The sequence below is a fragment of the Budorcas taxicolor genome, chromosome 2 (assembly GCF_023091745.1).
Source record: "Budorcas taxicolor isolate Tak-1 chromosome 2, Takin1.1, whole genome shotgun sequence".
In the NCBI taxonomy this organism is placed as follows: domain Eukaryota; kingdom Metazoa; phylum Chordata; class Mammalia; order Artiodactyla; family Bovidae; genus Budorcas; species Budorcas taxicolor.
In genome coordinates this window covers 125,199,811-125,217,248 of record NC_068911.1, presented here as the reverse complement: position 1 = coordinate 125,217,248, position 17,438 = coordinate 125,199,811, and the positions used below count along the sequence as shown (strand labels likewise).

The window sequence follows — 17,438 nt, the reverse complement described above, 5'->3', positions numbered from 1 at the left end:
AGGAGAAGGGGACAACAGAGGATGAGATGGCTGGATGGCATCACCGACTCGATGGACGTGAGTTTGAGTGAACTCCGGGAGTTGGTGATGGACAGGGAGGCCTGGCGTGCTGCAATTCATGGGGTCACAAAGTGTCGGACACGACTGAGCAACTTAACTGAACTGAAAAGCAGATATAAATTGTACAGTAATGCTCCCAAAATTTGAGGTGTGGAAAATGATATGAAAAATGTTGCCTTAGAATTTATTGATAACATTAATTCAGGTCATATTAGCCGTCTTTCACTAGGTAAAGCTATGGTTACAAGTGACCTCACGACCTCAGGCTTATAACATCAGTGAGTGGCATAATTCTTGCTCCCATGGCTATGGTCAATCTTCTCATTTAGGGACTGGTTGAAGAAACTGCTCCTATTCTGGAATATGCCTTTTTTATGCAAAGGGGACAAGCAACAAAGTAGAAATTCACATGTTGGCTTTCATACAGATTCTCACTTCTACTGACACTTCAACAACAAAAGCAAGTCATAAACCTATGAGTGATGTCATGGAACTTCAAATCATATGGCCATGGAGAGGAATGTACAGTCCTTTTATAGGCAAAATAATTCAATCTACAATAAGTGCCAAATGCCTATAATGTCTTCCATGGGGAATGTAAGACTATAGATAAGTCTCCAAAAGTAGAGATGTGAATCAGAAGTCAAATAATCATTTAACGATGACAGGCAGGAGTCTCCATTAGCACTGACATTTCTGGCTTTTTGCCTATGAAATTAGAGTAAGATGGATATTTAAAGTAAAACTAATTTTTAAAAGGAGCATGAGTTGCTGTAGTACAGGTAGAAGTATGATATATGGTAATAAGAATGCAAAAGATAAACTGTGATAAACGTATAATTATGAAGTTGAAAAAATGTTCATGAAGTAATAGATTACAATTTAAAGTTGTGTATTGCAAACATTAAAGCAGACACCAATACAATAACCAAAAAATATAACAAACTAATTATTAGAAGAGGTAAGATGAAATAAATACCATGAAATATTTGCTTCACCAGAAAAAAAAAAAAAAAAGACAGAAAAGGGAACAGAGGAATATAAAATGATTGGCTAAATATGAATCAACCATCACATTGGTAGACTTAAAACCAAACATTTCAGTAATTACAGTAAAGTAAAGGGACTAAATACCCTCAGTAAATGCAGACGTATTCAGACTATATAGAAAAGCAAGATCCAACTGTATGTTGTTTACAGGGAACACACTTTAAACATAAATGAATGAACACATTAAAACTAAAGAAAAAAAAAAAAAAACGAAACAATAAGTGAAAGAAAGCTGGTATGTTTCTCTGAATATCAGAACAAAGTAGACTTCAAGATGGAAAGAGTGACCAGAGAGTATAAGAGGGCATTTCATAACGCTAAACAGTCACTCATTAAAGATGACGTAGACTCCTAAATGTTTGAAGTGAAGTGAAGTGAAGTCGCTCAGTCGTGCCTGACTCTTTGCGACCCCATGAACTGTAGCCTATCAGGCTCCTCTGTCCTTGGGATTTTCCAGGCAAGAGTGCTGGAGTGGATTGCCATTTACACACCCAATATCAGAGCTCCCAAATATAAGATGAAACAAAAGAACCAAAGAGAAATGGAAACAATTTTACTGTCACCAGTAGAGATTTTAACACGCCTTTCTCAGTAATAGAACAATTAAGCAAAAAAATCAAAAGAATTATGGATGATTTAGATCATCAACTTAAGCTAATTAATATTTCTAGAAAATCACTCCCCATAAGAGATTACAAATCCTAAGATGCACATGGAATAGTCAAAAAGACAGATCATATTCTGGGCCATAAAACAAGTTTAAATAAATTTCAAAGGATTTAAATTAAACAGAATATTTTCTCTACCCATGATGGATAGATCACTCTGGATGGATTTTTTTAGTATATATATAACATCTTGAACACCAGACATAGACTTGTCAAACTCCAGAGAGATTTATTTCAAAGCCTGGACAATCAGGCTGAGCTCTTTTCAGTACTACAGACTTTTCAGCACTCCAAAACAATTTATTCTCGTAGCTCACACAATTCTACTTTTTGTTTCAACTCTCATCCAGGTTGATCATTTGATTGAATTTTGCATTGAGGGGATGGGGTTTGGGTAAAAAGATCTAAAATTCTTCCTACCTAACTCTAAAATCCTTTGAATTTAATGAAACCCTATATTATGCTTGTTATTTTTCATTTAATTTTAAAACCTGGAGTGACTCTTTTCTACATTTCTCTGTGTCCTTAAGACCACGCAAATCTTTTGTGTATTTTAAATGATTCTCAATGAATTTTGTATATTTAAGTTAAAGATAAATAAAAATAATATACCTTTGAAAATTCAGAAATATTTGGAGGTTAAAAAATGCACTACTAAATAATCCATGGGTCTAAGAAGAAATCTCAAAGGATATTACAATTTATATTTTTCACAAAAAAAGTCTTTAGAAGAAAATGTACAGATGTAAATACCTGTATTAGAAAATAAGAATGGTATCAAGCACTTCTTCCATTTTAAGAAACTAGAAAATAAACTCTAAGTTTATAGCGTAAAGAAAATAATAAAAATGAGAAGGAAGCAATAAAACAGACTAGAGTGAGTCTTATCCCTTCTCCAGCGAATCTTCCCAACCCAGGAATTGAACCAGGGTTTCCTGTATTGCAGGCAGATTCTTTACCAACTGAGCTATGAGTGTGTGTGTGTATATGTGTTCGTCACTCAGTTGTGGCTGACTCTTTGTGACTCCATGGACTGTAGCCTGCCAGGTTCCTCCATCCATGGAATTCTCCAGGCAAAAACACTGGAGTTGCCATTTCCTTCTCCAGAGCCATGAGGGAAACCTGAAAATTCTTGTATAAACAATGAAATAATAATCTTCCACAAACTCTTTCATAGAATAGAGGAAGTGGGAATACTTCCCGACTCATATCATGAGGCCATTTTAACCCTAATGCTAAAACAAAACAAGAACAATACAAGAAAAGAAAATTACAACCTGCACGTCTTGTGAACCACGACACAAAAATGCTCACCACAATACAAGCAAAAGAAATCCAGCAGTATATGCAAAAAGGTTATATACCATGATCAAGTTTGACTTAGCCTCAAATGTAAGGTTGGTTTAACCTATGGAAATCAATTAATATATTTCAACACATTGACAGATCAAGAGAGAAAAATCATGTCCACATGGGAAGAACAAAGAATCTTAATCTCTGCTTCACATCATGCACAAAATTCAATTTTAGGTAGATCACAAACTTAAACATAAAGTAAAATTTAAAAATTAATACACATAGAGAATAGAATAAAGCACAGAAGAATATCATATGAGTTTTGAATAGAAGACTTTTTAGAAATAACACAGAAAAGACAAATCATAAAAATAAAAAATAATTTCATCAAAATAAAATGTCTGTACATCTACAAAGAAAAAAAAAAATAAAGAAAATAGACTGGGAAAATATGTCCCAATACATTGTATCTGACTAAATCTGTACTCAAAATATATTAAAAATTTCTGCAACTCAAGAATAAAACAAAAAAATGTTGAATCAAACAACAAGTTGGGAGATTTAAAACCAAACACATTAATAATTACAGTAAGTAAATGGACTAAATAACCTGATTAAATGCAGAAATACTCAAACTAGATTAAAAAAAAAAGTGAGATCTGGATTTCTCTGGTGGTCCAGTGGTTGAGAATTCTCCTGCCAAAGCAGGGAACATGGGTTTGATTCCTGGTCCAGGAAGACTCCACTTGCTGTGGGGCAACTAAGCCCATGCACCACAACTGCTGAGCCCGAACTGTAGGGCCCATGAGCCACAACTACTGAAGCGTGAGCACGGTAGAGCCTGTGTTCTGCAACAAGAGAAGCCACTGCAATGAGAAACCTCTGCACTGCAATTAGAGGAACATCCACTCACCACAACTAGAGAACGTCCATGCTCAGCAAGGATACCCAGCACAGTCAAAATTAACAATAAATAAAATTTTTAGAAAGTGAGGTTCTACTTTATGTTGTTTACAGGAAACACACTTTAGGCATAAGCTAAGAAACAGGTTGAAAGTAAAAAAAAAAAAAAAGATAGAAACAATAAGCAAATGAAAGCTGGTGTGGCTATCTCAATATCAGAATCCCACTGTGAGGTAATCATCTGAGAGAAGTAACTCATGTACACAAAATGTCTTTTACAAGAATATTTATAACAGCTTTATTCATAAATAGTTTTTGTTTCCAGCCAGTAACTGAAAACAAGCAGATGTCCTTGGACAAGAAAATGGAAAAATGAACTGTGGTATATTCACTCAATTGAATACCAAAAGAAATAAACTACTGATATGGGCAACTACCTGAATTCATCTTAAAACTATGATGTCAACTGGTAGAAGCTGAACACAGGAATTACATAGTGTATGATTCCTTTGATGTGATATTCCGAAATAGTCCATCTGTGGTGACAGATCAGATTACTGATTGGCTTATATAGAAAGACAGAACAGTGGTAGAGAGATGGCTGAAAAGGCGGTGAAATCAAACTTTCTGGAATGATTGAGTTGGTCCTTGGCATGTGTTCCTCAATATTGATTGAAAGACATGAGCATTTCACTGAATGTAAAATTTATTGAAATTTTGAATCAAATAAATGACACTGAATAACTGTGTTTGAACATTAATATTTCATGTTTTCAGAAATAGTATAACATAGTGTACTCACTTCAGCAGCACATATACTAAAATTGGAATGATAAAGAGATTAGCATGACCCCTGTGCCTGTGAAAAATTCCATATTTTTTAGAAGAGTGGGATGGGGAGAGAAGTTCAAGAGGGAGGAGACATATGTATACCTATGGCTGATTCAAGTTGATGTATGGCAGAAACCAACATAAGATTGTAATTATCCTCCAATTAAAAATAAAATTTTTAAAAGCTTGAAATTCTGATTTAAAGAATCAAAAAAAAAAAAAAAAAGAAATAGTATGTTTGGAATATTATAAGAGGCACAGAGGCATTATAGTGAGTTTGTAAGAGAACTGGACTAATAGGTGGGTACATCCACTGTGAGAAGCTGAGTGGGGCCAGAACAGGGTCATGGTAAAGGAATTTTGGTAAGAATTTCCAGATGAAACCATGAGGGCAGGGAGAATAGAGGAGAGAGGTAATTTGATCATTGCTTATAATGTTCCAATCCAGAATACTCTTACAGGAATTAATTAAATCAGTTATGACTAGAGCATAGCATAGTGAAGTCGCTCAGTCTTGTCCGACTCTTTGCGACCCCATGGACTGTAGCCTACCAGGCTCCTCCATCCATGGGGTTTTCCAGGCAAGAGTACTGGAATGGGTTGCCGTTTCCTTCTCCAGGGATCCAACCCAGGTCTCCCGCATTGTAGGCAGACACTTTACTGTCTGAGCCACGAGGGTAAGGTAGCATATATAAAATATTAAAAACCATAAAATGGCCTTCCCTGATGGTTCAGTTGGCAAAGAATCCACCTGCAATGGAGGAGTTTGCCTGCAGCAATCAGGAACAGGAGACCAGGGTTCTATCCCTGGGTCAGGAAGATCTCCTGGAGGAGGAAATGGCAACCCACTCCAGTATTCCTGCCTGGAAAATCCCATGGACAGAGGAGCCTGGTGGGCTACAGTCCATGGGTCTCAAAGAGTTGGACCCAATTTGGCAACTAAACCACACAATTATATAAAATATGCTTTCAGGAGCTCCACCTCCCTTACTCCTCAAATTTCCCTCAATCATGTGCTGAAACCTAACCTTTCGTAGAATGTGTGCTGTGTTTATTCACTTCAGTTGTGTCTGACTCTTTGTGACCCCATGGACCACAGCCTGCCAGTCTCCTCTCTCCATGGGATTCTCTAGGCAAGAATACTGGAGTGGGTTGCCATGCCCTCCTCCAGTGTTTTATAGAATAAAGGGAAATAATTCTTTTACTCTACAACTCAAAAGGTTTAACATACAGATGTATGGTTAAAATAATACTTTAGTATACATGAATCTCATTCCTGCATAATCAGCAAATGAGTGCAAATAAGCATCTGAATGCAGAGTTCCAAAGAATAGCAAGAAGAGATAAGAAAGCCTTCTTCAGCCATCAATGCAAAGAAATAGAGGAAAACAACAGAATGAGAAAGACCAGAGATCTCTTCAAGAAAATTAGAGATATCAAGGGAATGTTTCAACAAAGATGGGCTTGATAAAGGACAGAAATGGTATGGACCTAACAGAAGCAGAAGGTATTAAGAAGAGATGGCAAGAATACACAGAAGAAATGTACAAAAAGGATCTTCACAACCCGGATAATCACGATGGTGTGATCACTCATCTAGAACCAGACATCTTGGAATGTGAAGTCAAGTGGGCCTTAGAAAGCATCACTACGAACAAAGCTAGTGGAGGTGATGGAATTCCAGTAGAGCTATTTCAAATCCTGAAAGATGATGTTGTCAAAGTGCTGCACTCAATATACCAGCAAATTTGGAAAACTCAGCAGTGGCCACAGGACTGGAAAAGGTCAGTTTTCATTCCAATCCCAAAGAAAGGCAATGCCAAAGAATGCTGAAACTACCACACAACTACCACACTCATCTCACATGCTAGTAAAGTAATGCTCAAAATTCTCCAAGCCAGGCTTCAGCAATACGTGAACCATGAACTTCCTTATGTTCAAGGTGGTTTTAGAAAAGGCAGAGGAACCAGAGATCAAATTGCCAACAACTGCTGGATGATTGAAAGAGCAAGAGAGTTCCAGAAAAACATCTATTTCTGCTTTATTGACTATGCCAAAGCTTTTGACTGTGTGGATCACAATAAACTGTGGAAAATTCGGAGAGAGATGGGAATACCAGACCACCTAACCTGCCTCTTGAGAAATCTGTATGCAGGCCAGGAAGCAACAGTTAGAACTGGACATGGAACAACAGACTGGTTCCAAATAGGAAAAGGAGTATGTCAAGGCTGTCTATTGTCACCCTACTTATTTAACTTATATATAGAGTACATCATGAGAAATGCTGGACTGGGAGAAACACAAGCTGGAATCAAGATTGCCAGGAGAAATATCAGTAACCTCAGATATGCAGATGACACCACCCTTATGGCAGAAAGTGAAGAGGAACTAAAAAGCCTCTTGATGAAAGTGAAAGTGGAGAGTTGAAAAGTCGGCTTAAAGCTCAACATTCAGAAAATGAAGATCATGGCATCCGGTCCCATCACTTCATGGGAAATAGATGGAGAAACAGTGGAAATAGTGTCAGACTTTATTTTGGGGGGCTCCAAAATCACTGCAGATGGTAACTGCAGCCATGAAATTAAAAGACACTTACTCCTTGGAAGAAAAGTTATGACCAACCTAGATAGCATATTCAAAAGCAGAGACATTACTTTGCCGACTAAGGTCCGTCTAGTCAAGGCTATGGTCTTTCCAGTAGTCATGTATGGATGTGAGAGTTGGACTGTGAAGAAGGCTGAGTGCTGAGGAATTGATGCTTTTGAAGTGTGGTGTTGGAGAAGACTCTTGAGAGTCCCTTGGACTGCAAGGAGAGCCAACCAGTCCATTCTGAAGGAGATCAGCCCTGGGATTTCTTTGGAGGGAATGATGCTAAAGCTGAAACTCTAGTACTTTGGAGTACAACCCACCTCATGAGATGGGTTGACTCATTTGAAAAAACTTTGATGCTGGGAGGAATTGAGGGCAGGAGAAGAAAGGGACGACCAAGGATGAGATGGCTGGATGGCATGACTGACTCAATGACGTGAATCTGAGTGAACTCCTGGAGTTGGTGATGGACAGGGAGGCCTGGCATGCTGCAATTCATGGGGTTGCAAAGAGTCGGACACGACTGAGCGACTGAACTAAACTAAACTGAAGCACCAATTCTTGTTTTTTATACTTTGAAAAGAACAGGAAAAAAGGAATAGTACAGTTCAACACATGATTTCCAAGGATCTAGCATGTGCTAATTCAATAGTTATCAAGCTTTTGTGACTGTGACCTTTAAAAAGAAAATTTAAGTTGCAGCTCTGGTTGGATATCATATGTATAACGAAATTAGTGTTATAAAATAAATACTATACTTGCTAAATAAGATGTGGTCTGTGTTTTCTGTCCCAGTACCTTCTGCTTCATGTTTACAAAAATGTTTGCAAAAATGCTGATAGTGCCTCACTAACTGTATTTCCCTACCCACTAATACATTGTGAATTGTGGTTGGAAAAATACAGTGCTATCCTTGCTATTCAAAATGTGGTCTGTGGACCAGCAGCAGCAGTTTCTGGGAGCCTGTAAGAAATTTAGAACCTCAGGATACACCTCACATTTACTGAATCAGAATATTTATTTTAACAAAACTTCCAGGTGCTTCCTGTGCAATTTAAAGTGGCAGAAGTCCTGAGCCAGACATTCATTGCAAGAGGAGGATGCTTGAGACAGAGGAAGTCTTCTCAGTATTGTTTAGGCAGAGATGCTTAGGAGCAAGTTGTTCAGTGTGTGTGTGTGTTTGTGTGGGGTGTGTGTGTGTGTGTGTGTGTGTGTGTGTGTGTATTTCCAAGCCCCAGGCCTACAAATTCAGTACCTCTGAGGTTATCTCAAGGCATTTATCTAAAAAACAATATGTAAATTAACAAACCAAATCTACAGAGGTTCTGAGCCCAACCCTATTTAAGAATCATTGGTCTATAGTGTTAAATGAATTCTGGATGCTGATTTGTTTATTACAAAGGTACAAATCTGGGCTTCAGAAAGTATGGAAATATTTTATTTTATTTTTCATTGTGATTGCTTCACATTTTATTCCCAGAATATTTGTTGAGAGAGATTTTGCTACTGCTACTTCTGGGCTTTCTTCTCTATGTGGGAGAATTTCCAAACATCTCAAGTCTACCAGTAACTGCCCTTTTATAGAAATGTAATGTGACTTCCAGTAGAAATATTATTATTAGTTCCGCTGAGTTAGCACGATTCATTGCCTGGATTACTTCCAGTAGATCCCTAACCAAGGATCCCTGCTGTGAAAGAAGATGGGGCTGCCCATAAGTGGCTATAACTGTTCATTAAGGACCTTCCCATTGTGTTAGTATGTTTCCTGAGTGATAGGAAGTTTTAGTCTAGAAGCTGCTAATCTTGCTAACACTAAAAGGCTCTCTCCCATTAGCAGTTTCTGTGTTGCATTAATAATAAGTAATAAAGAGATGGGCCTCAGCTGTTCAGGCTCCCCTGAGGTGAGGCCCCAGCTTCCTTCTTATCCCCATAGTCCACTCTAATGGTCTCGCCTCTATTAATGTAATAGAGTGGATAATAAGTGCTGTCTATTTTAGCAGAGTCTAGAATTCCTCTTTCTTTCTGGGGAGGAACACCACTTTTTTAGACTTCAATTTAAAAACTATACCATCAGTACTTTTGCAATTGAAGTTGATCTGTTTAATTCATAACTTTTTTAATGTGCAGTGCAAATCAAGTATGGGGGAAAAATGTTGCTTTGGAAAAAATAAATCTATCTTTCCTGGAAAAACTATAAAACACAGCTCTCTAAATGATGGTTTTGTTTATTGTTGTTGTTGTTATTCTGGTAAATCAAATCACTTATTTGCTGAGCAGTAAATTGGAAAATAAGGAATAAAGAGCTTTGCTTTTGTAGCTATCAATAACTCTCATGTTAATAAACAAAGAATAAATTATGAAAATATCATATTAAATAAGTAAAGTTGAATATGTTAGGTTCAGGGTGCACTTTAATAAATGATGTCTTTGTTCAAAATGTTACCTTACTAGGGTTCATAATGCTAGAAGCCAATGCCATACTTAATTATGTTCTTTTTCTGTTGAAAATGCATAACCTTTTGCAAAAATACACTTTTTAAGGATCTCTGGATATCAACATGTTTTTAAGTATGTAATCTGTCCATGGAATAATATTATCTATGCAGTTGTTAGGTTGTTGCAGTTTTTCATCTATAAGTAAAGCTATTTTTGCTGTCAACTACATATTTTTTAATTCATAAATAGTAATCTTCATCTAAAAGTATTGCTCAGATTTTTTTAATATAAATTTATTTTTTTTAATTGGAGGTTAACTACTTTGCAATATTGTATTGGTTTTGCCATACATCAACATGAATCCACCGCAGGTATACACGTGTTCCCCATCCTGAACCCTCCTCCCTCCTCCCTCCCTATACCATCCCTCTGGTCGTCCCAGTGCACCAGCCCCAAGCATCCAGTATCGTGCATCGAACCTGGACTGGCGATTCGTTTCATATATGATATTATACATATTTCAATGCCATTCTCCTAAATCATCCCACCCTCTCCCTCTCCCTCAGAGTCCAAAAGTCCGTTCTATACATCTGTGTTTCTTTTGCTGTCTCGCATACAGGGTTATTGTTACCGTCTTTCTAAATTCCATATATATGCGTTAGTATACTATATTGGTGTTTTTCTTTCTGGCTTACTTCACTCTGTATAATAGGTTACAGTTTCATCCACCTCATTAGAACTGATTCAAATGTATTCTTTTAATGGCTGAATAATACTCCATTGTGTATATGTACAACAGCTTTCTTATCCATTCATCTGCTGATGGACATCTAGGTTGCTTCTATGTCCTGGCTATTATAAACAGTGCTGCGATGAACATTGGGGTACACGTGTCTCTTTTCTATTCTGGTTTCCTCAGTGTGTATGCCCAGCAGTGGGATTGCTGGGTCATAAGGCAGTTCTATTTGCAATTTTTTAAGGAATCTCCACACTGTTCTCCATAGTGGCTGTACTAGTTTGCATTCCCACCAACAGTGTAAGAGGGTTCCCTTTTCTCCACACCCTCTCCAGCATTTATTGCTTGTAGACTTTTGGATAGCAGCCATTCTGACTGGTGTGAAATGGTACCTCATTGTGGTTTTGATTTGCATTTCTCTGATAATGAGTGATGTTGAACATCTTTTCATGTGTTTGTTAGCCATCTGTATGTCAGATTTTTATTTCTTGAACTCAAATACTAAATTTTTAAAATTGATTTACACTATTTTTCCCTAATTTTGAAAGCTTAATTTTATAATTAGATTGTATACAGCATATTTTTGCACTTGTAATTTATGGTCTAAGCCAACATGAATAACTATCATCAGTGACAAGTATATATTTTTAAATAAAATATATGTTCATAGCCCTTATAGAAGAAATCACAATGATGGGCTCTGTGCAACATTTATGTAAGATTCAAGAAAGTAGTATAAAAACCAATTAAAATGTGTTTTCTAAAATTTATAATTAATATAGTTTTCCTTATAAGTACTTTTTACATCTTGAGGGGGAGAAAAGACATATCTCAAAAGTCAAAGCTGCCCACCCAAATTTTTGAAGTTATATATTAAAGCCTTTAAATGAAAAAGTCTATAATTTAGGACTGAGAAAATTTTAAGTGTTTCTTATAGACACTAGATTTTCCCTCTAGGCCAGTAACAAGTTTGTTGTTGTTCAGTCACTCAGTCATGTCCAGCTCTCTGCGACCCCATGTACTACAGCACGCCAGGCTCCCCTGTCCTTCACCATCTCCTGGGGCTTACTCAAAAATCATGTCCATTGAGTTGGTGATACCATGCAATTTAAATTATTTTTAATTAACTCTTTCATATGGTTTATTAACCAACCAATTTTGATAAATCCAGTAAACTCTATTGTTTATTTTTCTGGTAAAAAGAATTATTCACTACATTTCAGTAACTAGCATGTCATTGTTTGCTTCAAATTTGGGGAAGAAGAAAGTCAAATATGACAATCTTAATGGAGCTCCAATTGCAAAAATGTCTATTGGAAAAGTAGCAGCTTTCATATAAAATAGTCTTGGAGTTGATATTATGCACACTTATCTGAATTCTTTTTGTTCCCTTTTTTCTGTCTTATAGTCCATGAAGGCTCAGGAGAAACCAGTCAAAAGGAGACATCCACCTGTGATATTTGCCAGTTTGGTGCAGAATGTGATGAAGATGCTGAGGATGTCTGGTAATGTGCTGTTTTATTCTTTTAAACAAAATAATGGTAAATAATTTATTTTTATTGTATCATTTCCTAAAAGAAGACATTTTCAGCATTTTTTAAAATCCAGTTCTCAACTAGGAAAGATGAGGGCTACAATAACAGGAAGGAATTTCTGCAGCTGAACTAAGAGTTGGGTCAGCCAAACAGCTGTCTAGGGAATTACTTGATAAGATACAATAAGATATCACTGAGACTCCCAAATACTGTCAATGTTAAGAGATGGAGAGAAAAAGTGTATTTACCAAAACATCTCTCAAGAAGCATGGTCAATAAACAATGGATAATTGCTAATCTGCTCCAAGATGGTGGATCTGGGTAACCACAGAGGTTTTTTTTTAAAGGTATATATATGCACACCCATAGCTGAATTAGGGAGCTGTTAGGGCAAGGAATGGTTTCTGAGCCACCGTCTAGGATCAACTACTCCCTTCACTCAGGTGTTACTCAGCTTCTCCTTTAAAGATACACTCAACAGATTTTGAATATTCATTATTTTAAATAAGTCTGCCTTCTAGGGCATCCACTCTCATACTGGAGTAGGTTGCCATTTCCTTCTCCAGGGCCCACGTGTATTGGCCCTACCCAGATCTCATACCCACAGTGAACAACCCAAAGGCTTTTGTGTGGCATAATAGTAGAAAGGGGCAATCTTTCTTTCTCTCTATCTCTCTCTCTTAATATACAACTTTTATACACATATCTTTCAGGAAAGCAAACAGGAGCCCTTTCATTTTTGTGTTTGTTTGCCTAGAGCAGTTAACAATCATTTTGATCAAAGTAGGTAAGGGAGTAAATCTTAAATGTTCTCACCACACATAAAAAATAACTGGTAATTATGTGAGGTGATGGAAGTGTTAGCTAACACTATGGTGGTGATCACGTTGCAATATACACATTGTACACCTTAACATTTACAATGTTATATACCAATTATACTTCAGTAAAGTTGGGGGAAAAAAGCACAATCATTTTGATCAAACATTTTGTGGGTGGAGGGAATTTAGCTAAGAAACAGGAAAAGTTAAGGCAAGACAATTTTGACAAAAATGAAACAGTCTATACCTGAAACAATTTAGAGTATTTTTAATGTAGATTAAACTGAGGATTCCAACTAAGCAAACTGAGATTCTTAAGGTAAATTAACAAAGAACTTACAAGTAGGCACTGCTATTATCCAGCCAGGTGAAACAGTCACCCATTAATATAAGCTGGCATCAGTAGGATTTCCATGCCTGTCAGACATTAGCCAGTGGTCAGCTAGGAGCCAAGTCAGGGAGTCTATACGCTAGTTTGACCATCCTGAGGTAAACAAACATATGTGTTCTTAAGAATCTCCTGGATATCTGAATGACTGATGAATTTTTGGTTCCAAAACCTGGCTGATCATCAGGATTACTTAGGGAATTTTTGGAACACATCTTTAGTTCCATGTCAAAATTAATGAATCAGAATTTCAGAGAAGTGGGACTTAAAACTTTACTTATTAAAACTCCCCAGATGGTTGTATAAATATTGCTCTAAGATAAATGACCGACTCAGAGAATTATTCTCCTTCTACATGCTTTGAGTCAGACAGGACTGAGTGACTGAACTGAACTGACTGAAATACTTAAAAGCTCTGTGCAGTTTTAGTCATTATATATCAAGACACGTTGATAGGAAATGTATCTTTAAAATATCTTAGTTTTTTTATTTGTTTGTTTGTTTGTTTGTTTTTACTTTACAATACTGTATTGGTTTTGTCATACATTGACATGAATCCACCACAAATAAATATCTTAGTTTTTAATGTTTGTTGATGACTACATCTATAGTTTAACTTTATTTTTAATGCTATTAAATATCTTACTATCAGCTATTTTACTTTTAACAAATTCACATGGATCTCTAATTTTTTCTTAAGAATTTCCCATTCCCCATTCTTGTCTAATGATCATTCACTTTACAACTGCAAAGATCTAAGAAATGGTATGATAATAGCAGATTAAAATGACTGATTATTTACTATGGGCTTGACCTATATGTATGCATTCTTTTTTTTCTCAGTTATGTAATAATCCTAGGAGTAGATTCTATTATGATCACTTTACAAAGAGGAAATTGAGTTTTAAAGTGTTTAAGTGGCAGGTCAAGATAAAGATATGAGGTGAAAGTAACTCGAGGATGTTAGTATAACAGTTCAACCAAAGGTGCAATTAAAATATTTCTCCCCTGTCATGTCTGGAATAATGTGGTGGACAGATTGCACGCAGCTTAGATCCAATGACTCAAGACCTCCAGGGTTAGAGCTGGGGACAAGAGAGAAGGCTGCAGCAGGCAGTGGGAAAATGTCCAGGCAAGCAGTGTCACTCTGGTGTTCTAGCAAAACCTCAGATCTGTGGTATGTGGGTAGACAGAACAAGGAGATTAGAGCAAGTTAAGTGGCATCAGAAAGATTCAACAGCCATGGCTGCTAGAATTAGGAAAAGAAATTCAGTTACAAAGGGAACAGGAAGAAGGGCAAAGCAGAACTTCAGTCATCAAGGAATTGGAAAATGAACCAAGGACAGATACTGGATACCCACCTACTGGAACTAGTGTACAGAGTCAAATCTTGGCTGCAAAGGGCTGGGACAAGCCCTTGGATCTCAGAATAAGTTACAGGGTCAGAATGAAGCCAGCAGCAAGGCTGCTGGTGGATGAATCAGTTAGCTTTTGGCTAGGACATCTTGTACGCCCCCAGCCTAGAGACAAGATTAGTTCCAAAATGCAGAATAAAGCTGAACCTCCAGATGGGGCTAAGTGGCCATAGCTGTGAAGATTAGAGGGATGCAGGGGGCAGGGAGCCAAGAAGATCATTATATTTCCCCGGCAAGAATGAAAAGTTGTTCGCGTTTAATAAAATGTACTAAAAATGTCCAATGTAAGCAAGAACGAATGGTGCTGAAATGAGAAGCGTATTGATTTTCGTTTACATAAATACCTTTGTATGTTAACATATTGTATTTAGTTATGGCCATGAAGGGCAGATTGGAAACAGCTGAAGGACACAAGAAGAAAGTAATAAATGAAATTAAATAGGCATGGAATGCAAGAGGCTATAAAGTAAGATAGGAGGCAATAGGGGAGTGATCTGACTCAGTACTAGTCAACTGGATCAGGGGAGCTTGATGTGCTATTGATTTTGGATGAAACCACGGTCAAGTCCTCTCACAAACATAAAACACTGCGTATGCTCTGTGGAAGCAAAGACTACCAGTCAGTGTTTAGCTTTGTTTTTTCCTTTGACATTAACTAAACTACAGTTTTATGCATAAAGTTTCCTCAATTCTACATTACAAAGTAATAACAAGATGTGAATAAATACTACTGAGAAATAATATTATTGTAATCATAATACTGAACAAATGTGAAATATTAATTCCTGATTTTTCTTTAACCCTAGATTAAGAGATTAATATTTGCATTTTACTACAAGGCCTAAATCTGGCTATTCAATGCTGTTCAGATATTTTCTAGATGAAGGTAAACCTTTGTTAGAATTAAAAAGCCAGTGTGCAATCAGCTGATCTTGTTTTCATAGTTTTTGAGTTAAGAAGCAAGTTACATTGGACATGCGGAAGAAAATTTTAAAAAATGAATGGGGGAAGGGTAAGGAGAGTAGAGGAATAGGAGAAAAAATAACAAAGAATGACATTGATAAACCATGATACTAATAATATAACATGTTAATGCCTTTATTTTGGAAAAAAACAGATGATTTATAAACTTATACAACCTCTCCCTTATGTTCTATGGTGTCCTTTCAAGGTTTTCCTCTTGTTTTCTTTTTCTTATGTAAAACATCAAGGCTGTAGAAAATGGTCAGATTTTCTCAACAGAAAGAAAGAACATTGCTACAAAAGAGTCTTCAGTTATAGATATTTACCTATATATAAGAAACAGTTATGCTTTCAAAAGAGTGTTAAAAGTCCACATGGTAAGTGATCCACACCACAGATATATCTACTCTCACACTGAGGCATCCCTTTACTTAGAATAGACTTCAAAAATAATGGAACACCTGTGCAAAGCGATGTGCATGCCTATTTATGGGGAAAGGGTTAAGAGGCAAAGAAAAGAAGGGCTTAGAAGATTGTTTCTCTTTATATATAGGCTGAAAAAGAGTCAAAAATAATACATTTATACATCAAAGAGACTCTCAAATACATTCTGCCAAGTATAATTTATAAAAAAAAAGAAGGGCTTCTAAGTCAGACATAATAAAATTGACTCATTGTAAAGCAATAAAGCCCCATCTGATAGCACTGGGAATACTGACTTATGATTTCAACAAATATTTCTGATACTTGCTTGGTTTTAGAAATAGTTTTATATCCCCTTAATTATCTCACCTGATAAATTATTTCAGTAAGTCCAAAGTAGGTCAGCAGCAACTCTTTGCACTGGAAAGTAGTCCTAAGAAGTAATTAGCCTAGAACTTTCTGTTGGTCCTGTCAGTCAGAAGTAGTTCAGAGCCCTGGGGTTGATTCCTGATTTAATATAAGAAAAAAGCAAGTTGATAGCTGGGTCTGATCATAGGAATGGCAGAGTATGAAATTGGCTGCATGCCTAACATTTCCAAGTTATTAGACTAGATCAAGGAAGAGAGCACAGGTGTAAGAACACATGGAGCTGGGTGACAAATGACATAAAGTGGCAACCTAAATTATTATGTATATTTGCTTCATACATGTGCTTTATGGCTCCTGTGCCAGTCTTTACATTGTTCTTGTATTATTCTCAAGACACAGCCCCCATTAGCAAAATCATATTGGCTTAAATGCTATTAATTCCTCAGTAGTCATTCATTTTGTCTTTGAAAGCATTAATGACGTTTTTCAGATTTTGTGCATCAAATCCTTGTGTTTAACTGTAATGGTAAGAAAGGAGAAAAGCAAAGTCATTTAGTAAAAAAGAGTTCAGAAGAGAAAATGAATGAGCATCTATTTTTTTCCTTTATTTCATTGCTGTTCTGTAACTGAAAACAGGGTGTGGGATTTGGCATCCCTTTTGTGAGCCTCTCTCACAAAGACAGTTTAGTTTGAAGTCTTTAACATCTTGCTCCTTTGATCTAAGAAGGCTCCTTGTCACTAGGAAGACTGTGTGTCATTGGCATCATTCCCACCTTTAATGCATTTTGGACTGTGGAGAATCATGAATATTTGAAGTGGGGCAGTGGCCGAGGATGCTCCTTGGCACTAGATTTCACCATACATATAAGTGAATTAGGAATTAGATCCTGCTGACTTCAGTGCATTTGGGTTATGAGTTTAATAGGGAAAATTAGGACACCTCTAAGTCTTAAGA

The 17,438-nt window shown here is 36.6% G+C and overlaps 1 protein-coding gene and 1 pseudogene across 1 annotated transcript in view; both read left to right on the top strand.

The window, feature by feature from the left end:
* The window catches only part of TMEFF2 (transmembrane protein with EGF like and two follistatin like domains 2), a 281,503-nt gene that overhangs the window by 144,248 nt on the left and 119,817 nt on the right, over positions 1-17,438 (top strand). The window contains exon 5 of the mRNA XM_052635667.1: positions 11,978-12,074. Within this exon, the coding sequence (XP_052491627.1) occupies positions 11,978-12,074 (97 nt within the window). The remainder of the gene's footprint in view (positions 1-11,977; positions 12,075-17,438) is intronic.
* On the top strand, positions 4,772-4,858 carry LOC128044027 (uncharacterized; annotated as a pseudogene).